Genomic DNA, 25,390 nt, shown 5'->3' on the forward strand with positions numbered 1-25,390 from the left:
AAATAAAATTTACATTAATATCCCAATAGCTGCCGCGGTTGTTCGTATGTGTGACCACACAATTGGTAAAATAACTTTTCAGAGAGGACTTCGAAAGTATGTTCGTGATATGTCCTTCCAGGTAGCACAACCAGAAGATTTACATAGAAGCCTTCAAGAAGCTGTTGATGATGATAAAACTCTCCCTGAAGACATAAAAGTTGCAGATTTTCTCAGTTCTTGGACAGATCAACCGGGATATCCTCTTCTAACCGTCATGAGAAATTATCAATCAAATGAAATTGTTGTTAATCAACAGAGATTCCTCTCATCTCGCGATGAACGTGATCCAGATAACTTGTCATGGTATATTCCTCTGTCAATGAGTACAGCAAATACTCCTAATATGCAAAACACTAAACCTCTAGTTTGGCTTAAGAAAGGAATGCGAGAACTCGTAATTAGGACAACGGAAAACCAAACTTGGACATCTGATGATTGGGTTCTCTTTAACATAGAACAAACTGGGTACTATCGCGTAAATTATGACAGAGATAATTGGAAACTACTGGCAGACGAACTGCATAGAGGATCACCCTATTCTATTGGAATGCTAAATCGTGCTCAATTAATTGATGATGCCTTTAATTTGGCCTATTCTGACATAATTCAGTTCACAGTTGCTCTTGATCTCATTAAGTATTTAAAGTATGAGAAAGAGTACGCTGTGTGGATTACTGCTAATCGGCATCTCCTAAACATGATCCGTAAACTCGAAGGACCTTCGTATCAATTGTACTTCGGAAGGTTTCTCCAACATCTAACTGAAGACAAATTTGCAAGACTTGATGTGTTTGAGAACACAAATGGAAAAGATTCCATAAAAGACATATTTCTTCGTCCAATTATTGTTGATCTAGCCTGTCGATCTGGCTCTGGTATGTGCTTAATTGCAACGAGAACAATCCCGGCTGACACAACTTTAAGATTTTTTTAAGATTTTCACAATTCGCATCAATAGAACTCGTCAGTAGTTCCCATATAAAGTTTTCCGACTATTTGTTAGAAAATGGCACTTTTTTTCGTGTGTGTGTATTAGTGAGTAGCGCTGAGTAGCTCATCCGTGTGAGTAGCAAATTTACCGACTCCTTCATTTACGCGACAGTAGAATAGTCGCAAAACTAAACCAAATTTAATTTTAAGACCACAATAATATATTTTTTCAATGGTCTTAATACATAATATTTTAAAATTTCTTTTAAAATTATATATAAATTTATATATATGTATGTATATATACATACATATTATGTATATAAATAAAACAAATTTGACTTTGTGAATATTTATTATACTTTTATTGAAAAATTTAAGTTTCATATTCGCCCTCTGAAGATGATTCATCTACCAGGTCATTCTGTCGTCATCTTACAGTTGCTGCTCCTTAGCGTAGGCGACTCTGAGATGCCTGAATTTGGGATGCCTGATTTTCGGGATATTCCATTGGCGTCTAGAATACAGAAAAATAAAATTTTTAATTCATTTTGATATTCAGGATTCTGTAATAATGGGTTTTAGAAAACTTACCAATTCTTTTCTCAGCAAATATTTTCCTTGTTTCTTTTTAAACTCCACAATACTCACAGCAACACCTTGATTAAAAATGATTCACAAAGCACTGGATGTCAAATAACATAGACTGCAGCGATCCTAGCTAGGAAAAAGAAAACTTAAATTTTTATTTACGCAATGTAATAAAATCGTCAATAAATCAGGACTGCTCGTAGGTGAAATTAATTTCGTAATTTTTTTAAGACTAATTTTTGAAAAATCTATATGATTTCATATGATACCGACGCTGTAGCCAATGAGTATTAAAACTATTCACATTCGCGTTATCGAAAGAGTCGGTTTTTACTTGGGTGCAAATGTATGTGTGAGCTCACTCTGAGCTTCGCCTATTTGCCACTAGGTTTGTTGACGCGAAGTGTGAAAATCTTATTGATATAGGTATTTCTCATGTGCAAAAGTAATTTCAAGATTATTTTCCGACTAATATCTTGAAACTTTTTCCTGACCCGTAAAAACCACTGACTCTGTGTCAGCCGGGATGGTAACTGCTGAAGCTCTAACTGGTCACATATTGGTACCTCATGAGAATCCATCAGTCTACTATTGCCATGGTCTTAAGAATGCAGATGAAAATACTTTTCAATATTTCTGGAGGAAACTCAAAATTCTTACAAATGAACAAGAGAGGACACACATTGTTAATTCCATCAGTTGCTACCACAATTCACATTCTATTTATGCTCTCCTACTTGAGACTGCAGATCCAAACTACAGCAACGCCTATACGAATTTGGAGAGATTCCAAATAATCATCAGAGCTACGAGAAATGGGCATGTAAAGACAATTCTTAAATTTTTTCGTGAAAATCATGAAAGTATCGCACGTCTCTATACGTTCAATGTAAGAATGGAACAAGCTCTAAAGGAGATAGCAGAATGCCTCGATGAGGAAGATCAAGAAGAATTTACTGCAATTCTAGATATTTTACTTAAAGCTGGACACATAAATTCGGATTTGTTAGAATTGTGCAAATTCGAAATGGAATACCATCGAAAATGGGTGAAGGAGAATAAGAATAAAATTGAAGAATGGATTGCAGAATACTTTCGCCCAGCGCAGCTTAATGCTGCTAAAAGACATTTTATTTATCTCCCACTATATTTAATCTCATTTGCACGAGTATTTTATCCATAATATTCCATAATTAATGAAAGATTTTATCAGTGTTTACCACAAGAGTTAATGCTTTATTGAAAAAAAAAAAACCCTAATGAAATGTAATAAACAATCTAATTGAAAGTAATCTATTTTGGAATTGATTTAGGGTCTTCTGCAATAAATCTCTGCGCATAACATTTCGATAAGAGAATACGTAAAGGTTACCTTCATCACATTACCAATTGATTGTTCTTTGCATGAGTTCAACCATGTCAGTTAGGCTTGCTTTCCTTGCTTTAGTTTTCTCTTCACTCCATACGTTAAAAACTAAATCAACGGATTTAAATGAGGTGCAAAGTTATGTTTCATCTTCACGGTTGAGTAACACAACAGAACCAATTGCTTACGAATTGTGGGTGGAAACAAAAATTCATGAAGGAATTTTGGATTATACTGGGAAAATTAGAATCTCCCTACGAGCTTTGGAACCTTCAAGGACAATAGTACTTCATTCAGATCAACTTCTCATTCAAAATTCCACCCTCTTTGACCATCAAAACAATCAGTTAAGGATATCGCATCATGAAGAGTACAAGAATGTAACTCTTTTGGTGTTTGTTCTTGAAGAAGATCTACGAGTTGGCCAAAGTTATGTCATTGAAATTGAATTTAGTGGTTTACATCGGAGTAGTGGTCAAGGATTCTGTCATACACGCTATGTCAGTGAGGATGGTGAAGTTTACATTACGGCTACATCGCTTCTCTACATGACTTATGCAAGAATGGTGTTTCCCTGCTACGACGAACCACGATACAGAACTCCTTTCACCATTCACCTAACGCATTATCCATCCCTAACCGCTGCATCAAACATGCCAGTTACAACTATTTCAAATAAGTAATTAATTTTTTTTTTTACAATTTCATTGATTTTTCTTTTAAATCATTGCAATTTTCTCATCCAGTTCAGATGAAACATCCACTACATCTTTCCAAGAATCCGTACCTATGTCAGTTAACTTGGTTGCCTTTACAATTTGCAACTATTCGTCCCATAAAGTATTCCTCGAAGATAAAAATCTAGAAATTAGTTTTCTTGTGCCAAAACACTTAATCCATGAGCTAGATTTTGCCATTGATTTTATGAAATTTATGCTAAATAAGTTTGAAGACTATCTAGGAGTTGGATATAATCTACCTAAACTTGAATCTGTCGTCATAAATGATGTCATGCACACAGGTGTGGAAAACTGGGGACTCATGGTTTTTGAGTAAGTAAAGGATTTTATCTTTTGAAAGACAGAGCACGTAATTTTCTAATTATCTTTAAGTTCTAAATGCCTTCTCTACAATGAGTATCACACAACACCAACGCAGAAAATGGATATAGCTAGAACAATTTGTCACCTACTAACGCATAACTATTTCGGAAATATTGTTGGGATGTCCTGGTGGAGTTATGCATGGATGACTGAAGGTTTTGCATATTACTACGAGTACTACTTTACCAGTTTCTACCTCACGGATTTTCCATTGGAGGAAATTTTTGTGGTTAACATGATCCAGAGATTCTTTGCGGATAATTCTAGATTAATATCTAAACCACTGAGCAATTATGTTGAAGCTCGTAATGATGTCATAAATATCTTCAACTTTGCAATGGTAACAAAAGGTAACAAAACTATTAAACAATTATTTTTGGAAATTCAAATTAAAGAAAATTCTCTTCATTTTATACTCAAATAGCGGGTGGTATTGTAAGAATGTGCGAATATACAATGGGAAAAACTTTTCAAAAAGGACTTCAAAAATACATAAGAAGTATGTCCTTCCAAGTGGCTGAACCCAAAGATTTCTACAGGAGTATTCAGGAAGCTACTGAGGAAGACAAATCTATCCCAGAGGATATAAAAGTAGAGGATTTTCTCAGTTCTTGGACAGATCAACCGGGATATCCTCTACTAACCGTCATGAGAAATTATCAATCAAATGAAATTGTTGTTAATCAACAGAGATTCCTCTCATCTCGTGAGCAAGAAGATCCAGAGAGTTTATCATGGTATATTCCTCTGTCAATGAGTACAGCCAATAATCCCGATATGGAGGATACAAAACCAGTGGTCTGGCTTAAGAAAGGAATGCGAGAACTCGTAATTAGGACAACGGAAAACAAATCTTGGACATCTGATGATTGGGTTCTCTTCAATACCCAGCAAACAGGGTACTATCGAGTAAATTATGATACGGAAAATTGGAAATTACTCGCAGAAGATCTTCATAGAGGTCATCCATACAGGATTGGTACATTAAATCGTGCTCAACTTATAGATGATTCCTTTAATCTGGCCTATTCGGATATTGTTGAATTCACTGTTGCCTTGGACATAATCAAGTACATAAAATAAAAAATGCAAAGATAAATATTAAATATAGAATGGATGGAACAGTATAAAGCGAAAGAACGGTAAGTAAAACTTACGGGCTGTGATTCTTTCTTTGTCAGTGAAATGTGAAGATGGCTGAAAATTGAGGATGGGCAAATTTTGAGGAGAGACTTACTCGCGAGCCGAATCACAGCCAACGCGCAGAAATTTTAAAGAAATCCTTAATCGTGGTGGCGTTGGCTGTGATTCGGCTCACGAGTAAGTCTCTCCTCAAAATTTGCCCATCCTCAATTTTCAGCCATCTTCACATTTCACTGACAAAGAAAGAATCACAGCCCGTAAGTTTTACTTACCGTTCTTTCGCTTTATACTGTTCCATCCATTCTATATTTAATATTTATCTTTGCATTTTTTATATGTATATATAACGTATATATCTATGCATATATATATTTTACTTTACTTTTATATATGTATATATAAAACGCCCCGCTTCGCGGGGCGTTGGTCTTATGCAACTCAAGATATGACATGTTAACTTTAAAACGCGATATCTCCGGAACGGCTACATAGATTTTCTTCATTTTTGGCATGATGAAAGATATTATAGCCAGCTATAACATATCAAAATTTGAAGCAATTCAATAAAGCGGTGCTCAAGATATTCATCGAAAACTCATCGAAAATTTTGTTTTCGATTTTAGCGCCACTTGCGGTCATTTTTTGAACTTGCAATGTTCCGAGCAGTTGTAGGGCTCATTATTATCTTTCATTTGAGCCCGAGTTGATCAAAATCGGTCAAGCCGTTCTCAAGTTATGGCCGATTTTCGATGAAAAATTGTGGCGGCCATATTGGCTAAACGGCTTGGCCGATTTTCGAAAATGAGGTATCGTTGGAAAGGTCTTGATGTCCCCTACAACATATCAAAATTTCAGATCTCTAGCTATAATAGGGACTGAGATATAGCGAAAACAAAATTTGGGGGTTATTCAAAATGGCGGACGGGGGGGTGGGGGGTCGGATCTGACTTCATAATCGGATGTCTTCCACCCGATATATGAACTTTGCCGTTGACCGCAAGTCTCTATCTATTACCGTTCTCTTGCAATATTGCGTTATATTCCGGCCGGACGGACGGACGGACGGACGGACGGACGGCCGGACGGCCGGACAGATTTTTGGCGCCACCGTTTTTTGGAATGTGGGGACCCTAATTCGTGCTCATCCCAAGTTTGAGCCCGATCTGACGACTTTCGATTTTTGAGTGTACACAGAAGCTGTGCTTCTTTGAAGAAAGAATCACAGCTAATATGACGAAGAATACGCAGTTTGGGTGTCAGCCAATCGTCATCTCCTAAACATGATCCGGAAGCTTGATGGGCCATCTTATGAGCTGTATTTCGGACGTTTTCTCAGGCATTTAACGGAGGATCAATTCGCAAAGCTCGATGTCTTTGAAAACACTCATGGAAAAGATTCTGTAACAAATACTTTCCTTCGTCCTATCATTGTAGACCTGGCGTGTTATTCAAGATCAAGAATGTGTCAAACGGCCACGAGAACAATGGTTACAGCAGAAGCATTGACGGGATATGTTCTTGTACCTCATGAAAAACCATCCGTCTACTACTGCCATGGCCTTAAGAATGCAGATGAAAATACTTTTCAGTATTTCTGGAAGCGCCTGAAGAATCTCACAAATCAACAAGAAAGAGCTCATATTGTTCACTCTATTGGCTGCTATCACAATTCCGAATCATTTTATTCCCTCTTACTTGAAACTGTTGATCCAATTGAGAGTTTGGGCTATACGATAATTGAAAAATTTCAAATGTTGGTTTATGCCGTAAGAAATGGCCATGCAAGGACAATTGTGAGATTTTTGAAGGAAAATCACGAAAATATTGCTCAAATTTATACATTCAACACCCGCATGGAGGATGCTCTAAAGGAGATAGCAGAATGTCTCAATGAGGAAGATCAAGAAGAGTATTCGGATGTTCTTGATATGTTATTTGAAGCTGGTCACATTAATCATGATCTAGTGGAGCGGTGCAAATTCGAAATGGAATACCACCGAAAGTGGGTGGAAGAGAATAAAATTAAAATTGAAGATTGGATTGCGGAATTTTTTAGACCAGCACAAGAAAACTCCGCAGGAGGGCTTCTAATTTACCTCTCAATCATTCTTATCGGACAAGGAGTACATTCAATATTCTAACTTTGATGCTTCTTATCAATATATACAACTACAAAAACAACTAATGGACACATAACATGTAATAAACAATTTTAGTCTGAGCTCTTTGTATGTAAGATTGAAGTGGTTTTTACCATATTTTGCGTAGGTCTAGATACTTAATAATAATTTGGCAGATAGTGGAGCAAGTAAAAATCGCGAATATTGCAACATTAATGTAGTATTCGCTGCGGGAGTTGGGACAATGTTTGCGCGAATTGTTATTCTCTGTCTTTTAATAATCTTTTTCTCAATACGCGGATGTAAGGCTGCATCTTCAACAGAATCAACCGTTGTTGGGAGTATCAAGGAAAATGTCCAATCTTTGCGTTTAACAAATACAACAGAACCACTTGCCTACGAACTTTGGCTAGAAACGAGAATCCATGAGAGAGTTCTTGACTACACGGGTCGTGTAAGAATTACAATACGTGCATTGGAAGCAGCAAAAGTCTTAACAATAAATTCGGAGAATCTTCAAATCAAAAGCTACAACTTTCATGATCATCTCAACAACTTAATGAGGGTATCTTACTACGAGGACAAGAGATACACATTCGTTGACTTTTTCTTAGAAGACGAGCTGAGAGTGGGTCAGGAATATGTGTTGGAAATAACATTTTCTGGGCTTCTTCAGAGTATCCCACGGGGATTTTGCTATACGCGCTATGTGGATGAGAGTGGAGATATCTCCTACGTTGCTACATCATTCCTCCATGTAACAAATGCCAGGATGGCTTTCCCATGCTACGATGAACCTAGGTACAGGACCCCATTTAAAATTCACATTACTCATCATGCATCGATGATGGCAGCATCAAATATGCCCGTTGAATCAATTTCAAATAGGTAAGATTCTTAGCTTTTTTCTTAACTCTAATCCTGACAAGAAAATTATCTTGCCTTTCAGTTCTGACGGGAATGTAATGACATCATTTCAAGAATCTGTGGCAATGTCTGTGAATCTTGTAGCATTTACAGTTTGCAACTATGCTTCACGAAAGTTTCTTGTTGAAGAAAAAAATCTCGAGATTGGCTTTCTCGTTCCAAAGCATGCAATTAACCAGGTGGATTTTGCCATGGACTTCATCATATCAACTGTGAATAAACTTGAAGAATACATTGGGATTGGGTACAATCTGCCAAAGCTCGAATCAGTCGTTGTAAATGATTTAATGCACAATGGATTGGAAAATTGGGGCCTCATGGTTTACGAGTAAAAGAATTTATAGCAAAAAAAAAACAAATTATTTTAAAATAATTTATTTCTCCTCTTTTTGTAGTTCAAAAAGTCTCCTTTTTAACGAAAATTCAACTACACCAAGTCAAAAAATGGAAATAGGAAGAACCATTTGCCATCAATTGGCACACAATTACTTTGGAAATCTCGTGGGAATACGTTGGTGGAATTATGCTTGGATGACCGAAGGATTTGCCAATTATCACGAATATTTCTTCACCAGCTACTATCTCCCGGATTTCCCTCTAAAGGAAATTTTTGTAACAGATTTTCTCCAGAAAAATCTCGTGGAGAATTCCTATCTAATGTCCACTTCACTCAATAAGTACGTGGAGACACGCAAAGAAGTTGAGGATGCCTTTGATTTTGGAATGGTTAGCAAAGGTAACGTTGTCTAAAGAAGTGAAGGAATAAATGAAAAATAAAATAGAATTTAACTTTCAGCTGCTGGAGTTCTACGAATGTGTGATAACATGGTGGAAAGACCAACTTTCCAAAAAGGACTTCAGAAGTATGTACGAGAAATGGCATTTGACGTTGCAGGACCAGAAGATTTCTACAGAAGCATCCAGGCAGCTGTTGATGAGGATAAAACTCTCCCTGAAGATATAAAAGTTGCAGATATTCTCAGTTCTTGGACAGATCAGCCGGGATATCCTCTTATAACAGTCATGAGAAATTATCAGACAAATGATATAGTTGTGAACCAACAGAGATTTCTTTCATCACGTGAAGAATTTGATCGAGATGGTCTATCGTGGTATATCCCCCTATCTATAGCTACTGCTAAAAACCCAGAAATGATGAATAGTAAACCACGAGAATGGCTAAAGCGCGGCACAAGAGAGCTCGTAATTAAAACAATCGAAAATCAAACCTGGACATCGGATGATTGGATCCTCTTCAATATCCAACAGACAGGATACTATCGTGTCAATTACGACACACACAATTGGAAGTTATTAGCCAATGATCTCTACAAAGGTTCTCCGTACACTATAGGACTCATAAATAGAGCCCAAATTATTGATGATTCCTTCAATCTTGCTTATTCTGATATAATTCAGTTCACAATTGCGCTGGATATTATCAAGTATGTAAAGTATGAGAGGGAATACGCTGTTTGGGTAACTGCCTACAGGCATCTATTGAACATGATTAGAAGGCTCGATGGGCCATCGTATTCCCTTTACTTTGGTAGATTTCTCCAACATCTCACTTATGATCATTTCGACCGACTGGATGTTTTCGAGAACACACACGGAAAGGATGAGGTAAAGGATATTTTTCTTCGTCCAATCATTGTTGATTTAGCCTGCCGTTCTGGATCCGGAATGTGTCTAATTGCAACGAGAACAATGGTAACTGCAGAGGCGCTCACAGGGCATGTGCTTGTGCCACATGAAAAACCATCGATTTACTATTGCCATGGCCTTAAGAACGCTGACGAAAATACCTTCCAGTTCTTCTGGAGAAAACTAAAGTCCCTGACAAATGAACAAGAACGTACCCATATCACCAATTCCATCAGTTGCTACCACAATTTCAATTCAGTCTACGCCCTTCTCCTTGAGACCGCAAATCCTAATCTTGTGGATGTCTTTTATACAAATCTCGAAAGATTCCAGATCCTAATGACCGCAGCAAGGAACGGCAATGTGAAGGCAGTGGTGCATTTCTTGCGTGAAAACCACGAAGATATCGCACGAACGTATACCTTTAATATACGAATGGAGCAAGGATTGAAGGAAATATCAGGATGCTTACAGGAGGAGGATCAGAAGGAATTTGCGGAACTTCTGCAAATCCTCTTAGCTGCGGGACATATTAATTCCAATTTAGTTGAGAGGTGCACGATTGACATGGAATACCACCGCAAGTGGGTGAAGGAGAACAAAATTAAAATTGAAGAATGGATTGCAGATTATTTTCGGCCTGCACGACACAATTCCGCCATGGGCAAAATAATTAATCTTCCAATTATTCTATTCTCAATTGCAGGAGCTTTCTACGTAATATTCTAACATGATGACCCCCCTTATCTGATTATCCAAAAAAAAGTATTCTTATCGTATTATTGGGAATTATTAGCACACAATAAACACCATATTAAACACCGATAGTTGTAATATTTTCCTTACTTCTTTTACCAACAACATCAGTGATTCGGTGTGAGTTGATGGATTTACATCGCACCATGTTTGTGAAGAGTTTTCTATACATTTCTGTGTTAATTGCTTGGTCTTTGGGATCATTCCACACAACATCAAGAGATTTGACTAACTATCAGGGAAAAAATGAAAAGAACCCAATATCTTTGCGCTTGATAAACTCAACAGAACCTCTTGCTTATGAAGTATGGTTGGAGACGAAGATTCATGAAAAAATCTTAAATTACAATGGGAGAGTTAGAATAAACTTAAGAGCTTTAGAAGCTGCAAAGATGATTACAATTCATTCAGAGAAACTCTTGATAAGAAATTATACCCTCTTTGATCATTTTGGTAATGTTGTAAGCATCTTACGCATGGAGGAGCATGAGAGTGAAACTATTTTGGAATTTAGTCTGCAAGAATCCCTAAAAGTTGATCAGAATTATATTTTGGACATTGAATTCCAAGGTTACCTGCAGAGCATACCTCAAGGATTCTGCTACACGCGCTACGTTGATGCTGATGGAGAGACTCAGTTTATGGCTACATCCAATCTTCATGTTACAAATGCCAGGATGGCGTTTCCTTGCTACGACGAACCTCGCTACAGGACTCCATTCCTCATTCATATCATTCACCATTCAACGATGAAAGCAGCCTCCAATATGCCTGTTGCTTTTATCACAAACAAGTTGGTTTTTTTCTTTAAAATTAAATTAAAGATTTAATTTAATTAAAAATCTTTTGTAGTAACGATGGTTCAGCTATGACAACTTTTGAAAATTCTGTCTCAATGCCCGTGAATTTGGTGGCCTTTGCCGTTTGCAATCATGACTCACAAAAAACATTGCTTGAGGATAAAAATGTTGAAATAAAATTTCTTGTACCAAGTCACGTAACTGATGAGACTAATTTTGCAAGAGATTTTATTATTTTCATCCTGAAAAAGCTCGAAGAATACTTAGGCGTGGGATATAACCTGCCAAAGCTCGAATGTGTGATCGTTGATGATGGGATGCATCTTGGTTTGGAAAATTGGGGCCTAATGGTGTTTGAGTAAGTTTCTTTTTTAAATACAAATATTTTTATTAAAGAAAAACTAATAAAACTATGCTCTAATTTATAGCTCAAAAAGTCTCCTGTATAGAGAAGGTCAAACAACAGCAAGTCAGAAGATGGATATTGCTAAAATAATTTGCCATCAACTCTCCCACAACTACTTTGGGAATTTAGTTGGAATTTCTTGGTGGAACTACGCATGGATGACGGAGGGATTTGCAAACTACCAAGAATACTACTTCACAAATATGTACCTTACTGACTACCCAATGCACGATTTATTTGTAGCCGAATTCATTCAGAGAAATTTCGTTGAGCACTCCTATTTAATGTCTCATTCACTTAATCGGTACGTGCAGACGCGAAGAGAAGTAGAAGAGGCATTTGACTATGGAACTGCGAGCAAAGGTAGGTAAATATTAAAATTATGTTTAATAAAAATATTAAAAAAAAAAAACAAATTCTTACAGCGGCTGCTGTTTTACGGATGTGTGAGCATGCAATTGAAGGGGCAACCTTCCAAAAAGGTCTTAAGAAGTATGTAAAAGAAATGTCTTATCGTGTTGCAGAACCGTGTGATCTCTACAAGAATCTTCAGGAGGCAGTTAATGAAGATAGAACAATTCCCGAAGATATAAAAGTAGTGGATTTTCTCAGTTCTTGGGTAGATCAACCGGGATTCCCTTTATTGACTTGACAGTCACAAGGAATTATCAATCAAATGAAATTGTTGTGAATCAACAGAGATTTCTTGCATCCCGAGATGAGGTTGATATCAACGGCTTATCGTGGTATATTCCCCTGTCAATGAGTACAGCCAATAATCCCGATATGGAAAATACAAAACCATGGATTTGGCTTAAGAAAGGAATGCGAGAAATCGTGCTCCGGACAACGGAAAATAAAACTTGGAGCTCAAATGACTGGGTTCTCTTCAATACCCAGCAAACAGGGTACTATCGAGTAAATTATGATACAGAAAATTGGAAATTACTCGCAGAAGAACTTCATCGTGGACAACCCTATACAATTGGTAAATTCAACAGAGCCCAACTCATCGATGATTCCTTCAGTTTAGCCTATTCGGATATTATTCAATTCACTGTTGCCTTGGACATAATCAAGTACATAAAATATGACGAAGAATACGCAGTTTGGGTGTCAGCCAATCGTCATCTCCTAAACATGATCCGGAAGCTTGATGGGCCATCTTATGAGCTGTATTTCGGACGTTTTCTCAGGCATTTAACGGAGGATCACTTCGCAAAACTCGATGTCTTTGAAAACACTCATGGAAAGGATTCTGTAACAAATATATTTCTTCGCCCAATTATTGTTGATTTAGCATGTCGTTCAAAGTCAGGAATGTGCCTAACTGCAACGAGAATTATGGTTACTGCTGAAGCCCTAACAGGGCATCGTTTAGCTCCTCATGAGAAACCATCAATTTACTACTGCCATGGCCTTAAGAATGCAGATGAGCAAACTTTTCAGTACTTCTGGAGAAAACTAAAAACTCTAACGAACTATCAGGAGAAGACCCATATTGCCTATGCCATCAGTTGCTACCATAATGCTGAATCAGTGCATTCACTCTTGATGGAAATATCTGATCCTAATTTCCAAGAAGCAACCTATTCAAATCTTGAGAGATTTCAAATACTAATAACAGCCGTAAGGAATGGCCATGTTAAGACAGCTCTGAGATTTTTGAGAGAAAATCACGTCAATATCGCGCAGACGTTCACATTTAACATAAGAATGGAGCAAACTCTCAAAGAAATTGCAGATTGTCTCGAAGAGGAGGATGAAGAGGAATTTGCAGGTCTTTTGGACATTCTCCTTGCAGCAGGACACATAAGTTCAAATCTAGCTGAAAGGTGCATAATTGACATGGAATACCACCACAAATGGGTGAAGGAGAACAAAAATAAAATTCAAGAATGGATTGCAGATTTTTTCCAACCAGTAATGGAGAGCTGTGCAACGATTAAACTAATATACCTATCTACCCTTCTGCTATCATTTGGACAAGTACTTTATCTAATATTCTAACATCATTAATAGCAAAGATTATTATTTGCACAATTTATCTATCATGAATAATTAATATGAAAGAAAAAAAAATAGGAATTGTTTACAGGTATCAAATACAGAGATAGAGGGTGGTGAAAATAAAAATGATACCATTCATGCTTTGAACATACAGTTAATCGCGGTGATTTGAGCATAATGTTGGTGAAAAGGTTCTTTTTCTCTTTGGCCATCATCGCACCAATTGTCGTGGGATTTCAACCAGAATTAAATGATTTGGCGGAAAATCCAAACACTGAATCGGGAGTACAAGTGTCATCTCGGCTAACCAATACAACTGAACCCGTTGCCTATGAACTCTGGCTAAGAACAAATATTCACAGAAGGATTCTAGACTACGATGGACGAGTTAAGTGTGTTCTACGAGCTCTCGAAGCAACTAAATACATTACAATCAATTCGGAACTTATTCAAATTGAAAATTTCACAATGGTTGATCATCTCAATAATCCTGTTAAAATATCCAATATGTTTGAGTACAAAAATGAACGTGTGGTGGTTTTTCAAGTTGATAATGACTTGAGAATTGGTCAAAACTATATTCTTGAGATTTTTTTCTCCGGGGTGCTTCATAATTATCCACGGGGATTCTGCTATGCACGCTATACGGATGAATATGGAAGGGTTGTCTACATAGCTTCTTCCCATATGCACGTTACAAATGCCAGAATGGCCTTTCCCTGCTACGATGAACCACGCTACAGAACTCCCTTCATTATCCACCTCGTTCATCATTCTTCTATGACGGCTGCCTCAAATATGCCAATTGCTTTTGTAACAGATCTGTGAGTAATTGAATATTTTTGCAGGTGTTTGCAACTATCTAATAAAAATTTCTAATTCAACATGTAGCCCAAACAACTTTGTAATAAGCACCTTTGAGGAAACAGTACCAATGTCAACGAATTTACTTGCTTTTTCCGTATCTAACTATGTGACAAGGACTGAAACAATAGAAAGCAAAAGACTCAATGTTAGCATATTAGTTCCGAGACATCTAAAAGATGAAGTGGATTTTGCTCTTGAGTTCTTCATCACAATGCTTGAGGAGTTGGAGAATTTTTTTGGCGTTGGATATACTCTTCCAAAATTTGATGCTATAATTGTCCCAGATTTTCTTTATACAGCAATGGAAAATTGGGGTTTAATGACCTTTGAGTGAGTTTTCTCTTCAATTGAGAAGTTTTTGGGTAAATCTCTTCTTAACTTCTTCCTTTGTTCTTTCATAGTCCTAAATATCTTCTATTCAAAAGAGATCATACAAGTCCCAGTCAGATGGTAGAAGTAGCCAAAAGCATTTGCCATCATTTGATTCACAATTACTTTGGCAATCTCGTTGGATTGGATTGGTGGTCAGACGCATGGATGACAGAGGGATTTTCTAATTACTACCAAAATTACTTTACACAATTTTACCTCAAAGATTACCCTTTAGAGGAATTTTTCGTTGTGGATTACCTACAGAGAAGTTTTGTGGAAGATTCCTTAATTATAGCACCACCTCTAAGTGAATATGTGGAAACACAGCATCAAATAGAAACACTCTATGAATTTGCAACTACAGGAAAAGGTAATACAAAAATGTAGAAGAATTAATTTAATAAATTCTAAATATTTAATTTTTGTATTTTTAAAGCATCATCCATTCTTAGAATGTGTGATTACTTTCTGGGAAAAGAAACCTTCAGGAAGGGACTGCAGTACTACATCAAAGACATGGCTTTTCAAGTAGCACAACCAAAAGATCTCTACAGAAATCTTCAGCTTGCAGCTGATGAAGACAACGCACTACCGGAGGATATTAAAATAGAAAATATCTTCAAAACGTGGATTGAACAACCGGGTTATCCGTTGTTAACAGTTATGCGGAACTATCAATCAAATGAAATTGTTGTGAATCAACATAGATTCCTTTCGGCACGCGATGAAGAGGATGTCCGAAGAGATTCTTGGTACATACCACTCTCAATTAGTACAGCTAAGAATCCCAATATGAACAATACAAGACCCTGGGCTTGGCTTAGAGGAGGAACAAGGGAAATTGTGTTACAGACTAAGGAAAATTTAACTTGGACATCAGATGATTGGGTTCTATTTAATGTTCAGCAAACGGGATATTACCGCGTAAATTATGATCCAATTAATTGGAAATTATTGGCTGAGGAACTACATCGAGGATCTCCCTACAAGATAGGAACCCTCAATCGAGCACAACTTATTGATGATGTCTTCAATTTAGCCTATTCCGATGTGGTGTCCTTCACCATGGCATTGGATATCATTAAATACATTAGATACGATGAAGATTACATAGTGTGGGTGACTGCCAATCGGCATCTACTTAACATGGCGCGAAAACTCGATGGCCCTTCGTATGAATTATTCTTTGGGAGATTCCTACAGCATCTTACTAATGAACATTTCGAGCGTATGGACGTTTTTCCCCATACAAGAGGTAGGGATACCCCAAGAATTACCTTCTTTCGACCAATAATCGTGGATTTGGCATGTCGTGCAAAATTGGGTACTTGCTTAACAGCTACAAGAATTCAGGTTACCGCAGAGGCACTCACGGGAACGTGCTTGGTGCCAATGGAACAAGCTGCTACGTACTACTGTCATGGCTTGAAGAATGCTGACCAAAAGACTTTTCAGTACTTTTGGAAGAAATTAAATAATATGACAAGTGAACATGAAAGAATGCAACTCACCTACGCCATTACGTGCTATCACGATCCAGATGTTGTCTATTCTGTCTTAGTAAGACTTGCTGATCCCATAACTGATCTCAGTTATACCAATCTCGAACGATACCATTTACTGGCGACAGCTCTTAGGAATGGTCATCTCAAGGTTGTCCTTAAATTCCTGAAGAATAACTACGAAAACATTGAAAAGCTCTTCAATTTTAACATTCGCATGGAGCATGCTCTCAAGGAGATAGCTTGGTACATTCAAGAAGAGGATATACCAGAATATGAAGAAATCTTGAAGCTATATTTCTCCAATGGATACATATCGGAGAATCTAATAAAACGCCTTAGGATTGATATTGAATATCACCTGGGGTGGATAAGGGAGAACAAAGTTAAAATAGAGAATTGGATAAGGGATTATTTTGAACCAATGCCAGCTAAATCAGCGTGTATCCACACATCAATCTCTCTTGTTTTCTTTATAATAATTTCATTGCTGTTCTAGCCGTGTTTGCCAACAAAGCAAAACATGATAATAAAGACATATCTCTATCACATAATAATTATTAAAAAAAAAGTTTTTTCGCATTAATTACCACATGTTGTGTGAGAAGTGGTGCAGAGTGTTTTTTGGGAATCATAACAAATCTCTTGATGATATGAATTTAGCATATAAAATGGAAACGAACTCAACGGCTCATTAGTTAGCTAACAGAAGTCGTCCTTTTGATACAATGTTGGTGAAGCTTCCTCTCTGTGTGATCTTTCTTTTCTTTTCTGTGATTATTGTGGCAACAATTCATACTGAATGGCAGGATGCGGACAATGTGCATCGTACAACATCTGAACCAACAACCTACCGTCTGAATAATCTAACAGAACCTCTATTTTATGAATTATGGTTTGAGACACAAATTCAACGAGGAATCCTCGATTATTCGGGGAGAGTTATAATAACACTGCGAGTTCTTGAACCAACGAGATTCATTACAATTCATTCTCTTGTTAAAATTCTTCAGTATGGCATTAAGAATGAAGATGGACAATTTGTTCCGATTACCAACATTGAATTTAATTTAAGATCGGAAATTTGTACCTTCGTCTTACGCCAGGATATTGTCCCGGAAAAGAATTACACGTTAGAAATTCAATTTACCGAAACATTCAATGATCAATCGCGAGGATTCTTCTATAGAAGGTACATGGAAGATTCTAAGGTACTCTATATGGCTACGACGTATCTACATTCTGGAAATGCCAGATTTGCTTTCCCGTGCTACGATGAGCCAAAGTATAGAGCTCCTTTTGTCATACACGTAACGCATGATCCTTCCTTGGAGGCCATCTCGAATATGCCAGTTGAATATATCGTCAATAAGTGAGTAAAAAATATATTTCTAGGATTTTTTTAGCCTTAAAGGAGCTTATTCAGGCATCATTTTGAATGAAATTTTTGTCGCATTTGTTCCATTTGATTTCTTATTTTATTTAGCTGTGATTTTGATTCCATTAAGAACAATGACAGCCTTAATTATTTCCTTGTTCAGCCTCCATATACAGTACTCTCAAAAAGTTTCCGGGTGGGCAAAAAAGGGGTATTTTTAAAGGCAAATTTCAATGGACTATATCTCCGGCTGTAGTCAACCGATTTTCAAAAATTTACTAGATTTGGAAAGGGAATTAAATTACCTTTCCAATGATGGTATATTTATCCAAATCGGTGCACTAGCGACCGAGATGCAAGAGGTCAAAGTGAAAAATTGTGAAATTGTGAAAAACATTCTTTCGCCAAGGTTTACCAAAAAGGTTGCCAAGATAAAATGCGTTGACCAATTTTAAAAAATTTACCAGTTTTGGAAAGGTGAGAAATGTACTTTTTCAAAACTAATAAATTTTTGAAAATCGTTTAACCACAGCCGGAGATATAGCCACTTGAAATTTGTCTTCAAAATTTCCCCATTTTTGCTTCCTCTGAAACTTTATGAGGGTAGTGCACATCTCAATAAGCTCCTTTTGAAAGGATGAACCAAGATTTATTTATTCCTTAACAAACCCCTTTTTCCAGTACCGATGGAACTATTACAACGTCTTTCTACAAAACTCCCCCAACCCCCGTAAATATTATATCCATCACTATTACCCAGTACGCGTCTAGGACTCAACTTGCCCCGCGAAACATTCCTCTATCCGTTTATGCACCAAAAGATTTTATCCATGAAGTGGATTTTGCTCTGGATTTCTCAATTCCCGTCATTTCTCGCATTGAAGAATATATGGACTACGAATACACACTACCAAAGCTTGACTACCTCAGTATTCTTGACTTTATCCCTGGTGCAATGGAGAATTGGGGAACGTTCTTATTTGAGTGAGTTTCACATAAAGGGATTGGAAAGTTCTTTTCCAACGTCTATAATTTCTTTTCTAGCTCCCAATATATGCTGTACAAGAATGATTCAACAACTGAGAGGCAAAAGATGACAATGGCTCGCATAATGACGCATGAGCTCGTGCATAATTACTTTGGTAGCCTTGTGGGTGTTAAGTGGTGGTCAGATATGTGGATGATGGAGGCTTTTGCTAATTTTGGTGAATTCTACTTCACTGATGTCTTCCTGCCTGGCTATCATTTCAAGGAAGTTTACGTAACTGAGGTCATGCATAGGAGTTTGATTGATCATGGATTCATTGGAACACGCCCTATTGCATCCTACATAGAGGAACCGAGAGAAGTTCGACGAATTCTCGAAGGTTACCTCAGCAAAGGTGAAATTTTTCTCTCTCACAAAAAAAAAAGAAAAGATTTAAATTATTTCTTTTAATTTAACAGCCGCCTTAACCATGAGAATGCTCTTCTATGCATTTGGCGAAGATGTTTTTCAGAAGTGCGTTCGACATATTGTCCACAGTATGGCTCTCAGTACCATTACTCCGGAGGAGATGTATGAAATCTTTGAGAGGGTAATAGAAGAAAATGAAGAAATACCCGATGATGTGAAGGTTAGTGAAATCCTTCGAACGTGGTTTGAACAACCAGGATACCCCCTACTGAATATTCGAAGAGACTACGAGGCAAACACTGTGGTTGTGACACAACAGAGATTTCTTTCGGCACGAAATGAGAGTGTCACCACAAATAGCTCCTGGTTCATTCCACTTTCATTGTCAACATCTAGAGAACCAAATATGGAAGATACCACACCGTATGCATGGATGAAGCCAGGAGTTGGGGAATTAACGCTAAAGCCAAATTTGGTGGTTTCTTGGGGGGAGGACGATTGGGTGCTCTTTAATATCCAACAAACGGGATACTTTAGAATTAATTACGACACACAGAATTGGATTCTACTCGCCAAGGAACTCCATCAAGGGTACCCCTTTCGAATTCCTCCACTCAATCGAGCACAACTCATTGATGATTCCTTCAATTTGGCCTATTCCGACGTAATTGACTTCACCGTGGCACTGGACATTATAAAGTACGTCATAAAGGAGGATCAGTACACTGTCTGGACAGCGGCCAATCGTCATTTGCTCAGCCTCAATCGCCGCTTAGATGGGCCATCGTATGAGAAGTACTTTGGGCGTTTCTTGCAGCACATCACAGAGGAACATCTCGATAAGTTGGATGTGTTTGAAAATATCAATCCCAATGAAACTATTTCTGCCACCTTCCTTCGCCCAATTGTCGTGGATTTAGCTTGCCGTGCTGGATCAGGGAAGTGCCTAACAGCAACGAGAGTCCTCGTAATGGCAGAATCCATGACTGGTCATCGTCTTGTCCCGCGCGAAGTGAGCTCAGCATACTACTGCCATGGGCTGAAGAATGCAAATTTAGAAACTTTCAAGTACTTCTGGAACAAATTGCACAACCTTACGCATGAACAGGAACGTTCACACTTCTCAAATTCCCTCACTTGCTACCACGACGAAGAAGTTGTAATGGAGATCTTGCTAACAACATCTAGTCCTCTGAGTAACTACACGTACTCAAATAAAGAGAGATTAGATCTCTTTGCTACGGCTTTTCGCAATGGTCACATAAGATCAGCAATAAATTTCTTCCAAGAACATCATGAGGATATAGCTGTGGCGTATGGATTTAGTATGTCTCTTGATGGTTTACTGAGAGAAATGACATCCTACCTTCACCTTGCGGACGACATTAAAGCCTTCTTGGCCATGTTAGACACACTAATAATGCACAATTACATTTCTGATGAGCAAAAGAGCCGAATTATTGATGAAATGGAGCACAATTTTGAATGGGTCGAGGAGAATAAGGCAGAAATTGAGTCTTGGATTCAAAACTACTTTGAACCTGGTAGTGTTAATGCAGCTGGTAATAAATTCATCAGTATTTGGATGATTTGCATTGTTATCTGCGTAAAAATTATTAATCCATAAAATATTATTAAGAGCATTAAAATATAGCAACTTGAAGTTTGTACACTTTTCTTCCCGGAACAGTGTGATATGTTCCCGGAAAGTGCCATAAGTGGCTAGAAATTGTGCAGTGATCCTGCCCATTGCATCAGGAAGTTTCTAAAGGATCTTAGGAACCTCTTTTTAAACCTCGGCTGATCCTTGGTGTCATCTTCGGGACAAAATTTTAGTTTATAAAAACGGTTCACGCATTCCAAAAGAGACTTCATGAATGGACAGATTTGGACCCAAAGATGAAATCAAATATCAGCCGGGTGTTGAAAGGGATGTTCCTAAGATCCATTAGAAACTTCCTGATGCAATGCGCAGGATGAATGTACAACTTTCAGCCACTTATGGCACTTTCCGGGAAGAGAAGTGTACAAACTTCAAGTTACTGAAAAATATTTACCCAACTTTTACAAAAAATAATGGCCAGAGTGATGAAAAAATTATTTTTTTGCATGTCAGGAAAGGAAAATAATGAATTCTAGGCCATAAAATTTATTGCAAACTTTACGCCTTATATAAAATTAATAAAACAATAATTGGGAAAAAATTTATCATTTTTATTATAAATCATTCCATTGCCCTTACTTATCTGCCCCTTGTGAATTCGTTACGATGATCATTCATATCTAAATTAATAGACAACGAAGAGTTAATAAACACGAATCAGCAGGAGGGCGATAAGAAGCAACGATATCAAGCTGATTGCTGACAACCGGTGGCCTGTGCCTCCCGGTAGCTCCACATTTGTCACGAGCCATGTATTGATGCGCCCCTTGAAGTGATTCACCCACGCAACATTCCTTCTTGACGCTGTGATCTCATCATTGAAAATGGCAATAAGGGATGGTGTCATCCGGGCTGAGTGAATCCTCAAAATCTCCTCGAGAAGATTCAGCAGATCATCCGTAACGATGTACATTGACAACCCGCGAACTGCATTGTTTATGGATTCAAAGCGATTTTCCACTTCCAAATAGTTATTGAGGATCAATTCTAGGGCCATTTTTATTCCCAAATAACTCCCAGATGCCACAGAACGGAAAATGCGATTGCGATCGCTGCCACGTACGTCAATTCCCTCAACTGGAAGGTGCATGATTGATAGTGCTAGGAAACTTTTGAATAAAAGAAAAAGAATTATTTTGGAAAATAGAGAATAACAAGAAATGCCTCAATTATTACCTCTCTATTGCCGTTGCATTAGTTGTGCATCCAACACCATCAATAATCCTCATTAAAATGGCCTCCTGGGCATCTCTTCCGGTTAGGAAAATTTGATTAATTCGCACGATGAGCCTATTCAGGATATCTGTGTCTGAGAGATGTTTAGCCACAGTGCAGAAGACAGTTGGTTGAATTTGATCCGGAATCCCCTGCATATGGCTATCACTTAGCATCTCATTAACCAGCTCACTTGCATCCTCCTTGCATTGCTCATTGCCAAAGTAGCAAGCTAAATTGCTTGTGACTTGAGTGTGAAGTGTGGCAATGTGATCTGCTCTTGTGTAGTTTGTTAGACGAATTGTTTCGTAGACCTTTGTTGTGAGGCCATTGATAAAGTGATGGAATCTCGGGTACTCTTCAATACCACGAATCATAATTTCCAAATTGAGAATATTCGTGGTGGCAGCTGTCCATGGGATGTAGTCTATTTCCTCTTTGAGATAGGAGATAATCCCGAAGAAGGAGTCATAGCGCGTCTGCCCGGCTTTTGCCAAATTTGCTGAATCATCAATTAATTGGGCCCTATTGAGAATATGAATTTCTTCGAGAGTCTTCTGAACTGCCAAAACTTCTGCGATGAATTTCCAATCGTACTCTCCGTAGTTAACGCGGTAGTATCCTGTCTGTTGCCTATTGACAATTACATAGTCCGTAAGGGGAATATGATCAATTTGTAGCTCCGATCCAGGAACAATCCAACTCATTGGGAGTGTGCCAGTCACATGATGATTGGATGTTGTTTTCGTATTAACTGGAATGTAGAATTCCGATGGGACCACAGTAGTATGCTCCCAGTCTACTAAAAATCTCTTCTGTGACAGGGAAATGCCATTTGTTGTACGTGTTACGAGAACTACGGGATATCCGGGATTATCTGTCCAACTGCGAATAATCGTAGCCATAGATACATCAGGTGGAAGAGGAATATCCCCTGCACGATCTACAATCTCCTGAATACGTTCGTGGAAATGATTTGGGGTTGCAGACTGGAAACTTCGTGCACTGATGTAGTTGTACAGGAATTCCCTAAAGTGTTGTATCCCTATCATATGTTGAATCATCCGCATAACTGATCCAGCTGGAAATGCAAAAGAGAACATTTCAAGAAGGATCTTTCTCTGAGCACCAGTGGACAAAACTTACATTTAGCATAGGGAACATAGTCAAATTGAGCATTAAAATCAAGAGGTTTGTAGAAGCTTCCAGTCATGGGACGTGCACTCATCTTATCATCCTGCCGCATGGCATTGTGAACGTGAATGAGAAGATACTGATCCATCATTCGCCAGTTCGAATGCATTCTGTCTGCAATGAAGAGTTCAAAGTACGACGCCATCCCTTCGCTGAGCCACAGATAGTTCCATGATTCGGGCGTTACTTCATTCCCAAACCACATATGACCAAGTTCGTGGGTTATAATTGTGGTCATACTTTGATGTGCGCTTGCAGACACTGTTGCAGGATCATTGACAAAGTACCTCGCTAGGGCTGTAATTAATCCCCAATGCTCCATCCCACCAAAGAACATTCGTGGCACAGATATAAAGTCCAGCTTTGGCAACTGATACTGATGATTCAGGAAGTCTTCAAACAAGTTCAGAGCACTTCTGACGTTAGTTAGGAAGTACTGTGCTTGTTGCTCATTAACATTACTGGGCACGTGAACTGCAGTGAAATTATCATTGCGATACGTTTGATATTCAGCTAGGACAAATGCAACAAGATAGCTTGCCATTGGTGGGCTTGGCTCAAATAACGTAACAACCCTGTTGTTATCCAATCTGCAAAGATCCGGATGTTAAGTACAAGAAATACTTCTTCGAGGTTTTTCTTTCTCTAACTTACATCGTCCTATTTGCAACGTTCATGTTGGAATAGCCCTCATACTGATTGGGGTGATTGAGTTCAATTTCAAAGATGGATCGGAAGTTGGTATTATCCCAACATGGGAATACATTACGGGCATAGGTCGCTTGAAATTGCGTTGCAACGACATACCTTCGAACAAAAAAAATTAATAAATCATCATGATTTGATAAAGCACCATACACTGTTCGCTCTCAATAAAATCTATTACTTTTGCTGATTGTTGATTGTGTATTCACTCCGATAGAGCCCAAAGACATCACTTCGAATGATTCCAATGAAATTCAATTGAAGCTCATAAGATCCTGGGAGGAGATCATCATTGAAATTCAACACAACAACTTCCGTTTCTTCACTGTAGGAATAATTCGATGGCGTGTAATAGGGTGGTTCAGTTGCACTTGGAGCCCTGAGAATGACATCATCCCACTGAATTGCCAATCCCCTGGCATTGAAACGGATTTCACGTGTAGGTGTCACAACGAGCACTTCAACAATTTCTTCTCCCTGAAAATTCCACAAATTCATGTCGATATTCAGGGAGATTTTATACTTCTGCGGCAACACATTGAGTGGCAAGTAGTACTCTCCTTCAGGCACAGTCTCATCCTGCTGAAGTTGCTGGATCTCCTCTGTAAAATCCACATTACTGGGTTTTGCGAGGATCACCGCAAATATGGGAAAAAGCACAAAAATTCTCCAGATCATTCTGCCACCCAAAACTTTAATCAACTGAGGCTTCAAGTTCAATGAGGTATGGCCTATAAAGACCACTCATATCTCTCTCTCCTCAAAAGAGTCCCTCATTCAACCATGATACGACAATCAAATCTTCATATGATTGCCCGCCAATTAAAAGCTTCTGTGAGCTTTTCATTCCGCACATAATGATTTTCCGAAAAATAAAAGTACAACATTTCTGTTCAAACCGTCAAGATATCCTCCACCAAAAAGCATTTATCACAACACTATCACCTCGTATCACGGGTCACTGATAACACATCACGAAAAATGTGACAAATATTGATTGATTAATTGCAAAATCGTCCACAACCGCAAATACAGAAGAGTCAGTGAGGTGAGTCAATTGTGTATTACGGCCAAAAAAAAGCCCCAGGGCGGGAAAAAAATTTTTAATTGTCACACTAAATGCGTTCATTCACTGATAAGATGAAGAAAAAAAGAATAATAGCGATAGAATCGCAATACTTAGCGATTCGCTGGTATATGTATATAATTTTTATGATCTATTCAGTGGCGATTACGTCTTTCAGAGCACTCAAAAAA

The 25,390-nt window shown here is 37.9% G+C and overlaps 6 protein-coding genes and 1 long non-coding RNA gene across 7 annotated transcripts in view; 4 read left to right on the forward strand and 3 right to left on the reverse strand.

Annotated features, from left to right (window-relative positions):
• The window catches only part of LOC129787900 (mitochondrial-processing peptidase subunit beta), a gene marked incomplete at its 5' end in the record, with an annotated part of 132,804 nt that overhangs the window by 89,717 nt on the left and 17,697 nt on the right, over window positions 1-25,390 (reverse strand). The window lies entirely within an intron of this gene.
• LOC129787906 (uncharacterized) lies at window positions 1,309-2,085 on the reverse strand. The gene is made up of 2 exons (XR_008750272.1): window positions 1,567-2,085; window positions 1,309-1,489 (listed from the first exon to the last, which is right to left on the reverse strand). It is a non-coding gene; the product is annotated as an uncharacterized LOC129787906 (long non-coding RNA).
• LOC129787884 (aminopeptidase N-like) lies at window positions 7,516-10,677 on the forward strand. The gene is made up of 4 exons (XM_055823712.1): window positions 7,516-8,183; window positions 8,245-8,550; window positions 8,618-8,958; window positions 9,019-10,677. The coding sequence occupies exons 1-4, from the start codon at window positions 7,540-7,542 to the stop codon at window positions 10,596-10,598; spliced, it is 2,871 nt and encodes a 956-aa protein (XP_055679687.1). The 5' UTR covers window positions 7,516-7,539; the 3' UTR covers window positions 10,599-10,677.
• Window positions 10,764-12,584, forward strand: LOC129787895 (aminopeptidase N-like). The gene is made up of 4 exons (XM_055823733.1): window positions 10,764-11,418; window positions 11,478-11,783; window positions 11,854-12,194; window positions 12,257-12,584. The coding sequence occupies exons 1-4, from the start codon at window positions 10,772-10,774 to the stop codon at window positions 12,481-12,483; spliced, it is 1,521 nt and encodes a 506-aa protein (XP_055679708.1). The 5' UTR covers window positions 10,764-10,771; the 3' UTR covers window positions 12,484-12,584.
• On the forward strand, window positions 13,991-17,167 carry LOC129787886 (aminopeptidase N-like). Its single transcript, XM_055823714.1, has 4 exons — window positions 13,991-14,665; window positions 14,733-15,038; window positions 15,110-15,450; window positions 15,517-17,167. Exons 1-4 carry the CDS (start codon window positions 14,019-14,021, stop codon window positions 17,079-17,081), a joined length of 2,859 nt encoding a protein of 952 aa, XP_055679689.1. The 5' UTR covers window positions 13,991-14,018; the 3' UTR covers window positions 17,082-17,167.
• On the forward strand, window positions 17,291-21,494 carry LOC129787885 (aminopeptidase N-like). Its single transcript, XM_055823713.1, has 4 exons — window positions 17,291-17,954; window positions 18,642-18,944; window positions 19,005-19,342; window positions 19,407-21,494. Exons 1-4 carry the CDS (start codon window positions 17,311-17,313, stop codon window positions 20,981-20,983), a joined length of 2,862 nt encoding a protein of 953 aa, XP_055679688.1. The 5' UTR covers window positions 17,291-17,310; the 3' UTR covers window positions 20,984-21,494.
• LOC129787883 (aminopeptidase N-like) lies at window positions 21,550-25,245 on the reverse strand. The gene is made up of 5 exons (XM_055823711.1): window positions 24,315-25,245; window positions 24,083-24,235; window positions 23,381-24,018; window positions 22,196-23,315; window positions 21,550-22,128 (listed from the first exon to the last, which is right to left on the reverse strand). Exons 1-5 carry the CDS (start codon window positions 24,809-24,811, stop codon window positions 21,663-21,665), a joined length of 2,874 nt encoding a protein of 957 aa, XP_055679686.1. The 5' UTR covers window positions 24,812-25,245; the 3' UTR covers window positions 21,550-21,662.

This window comes from Lutzomyia longipalpis, chromosome 1, assembly GCF_024334085.1.
Source record: "Lutzomyia longipalpis isolate SR_M1_2022 chromosome 1, ASM2433408v1".
Lineage (NCBI taxonomy): Eukaryota > Metazoa > Arthropoda > Insecta > Diptera > Psychodidae > Lutzomyia > Lutzomyia longipalpis.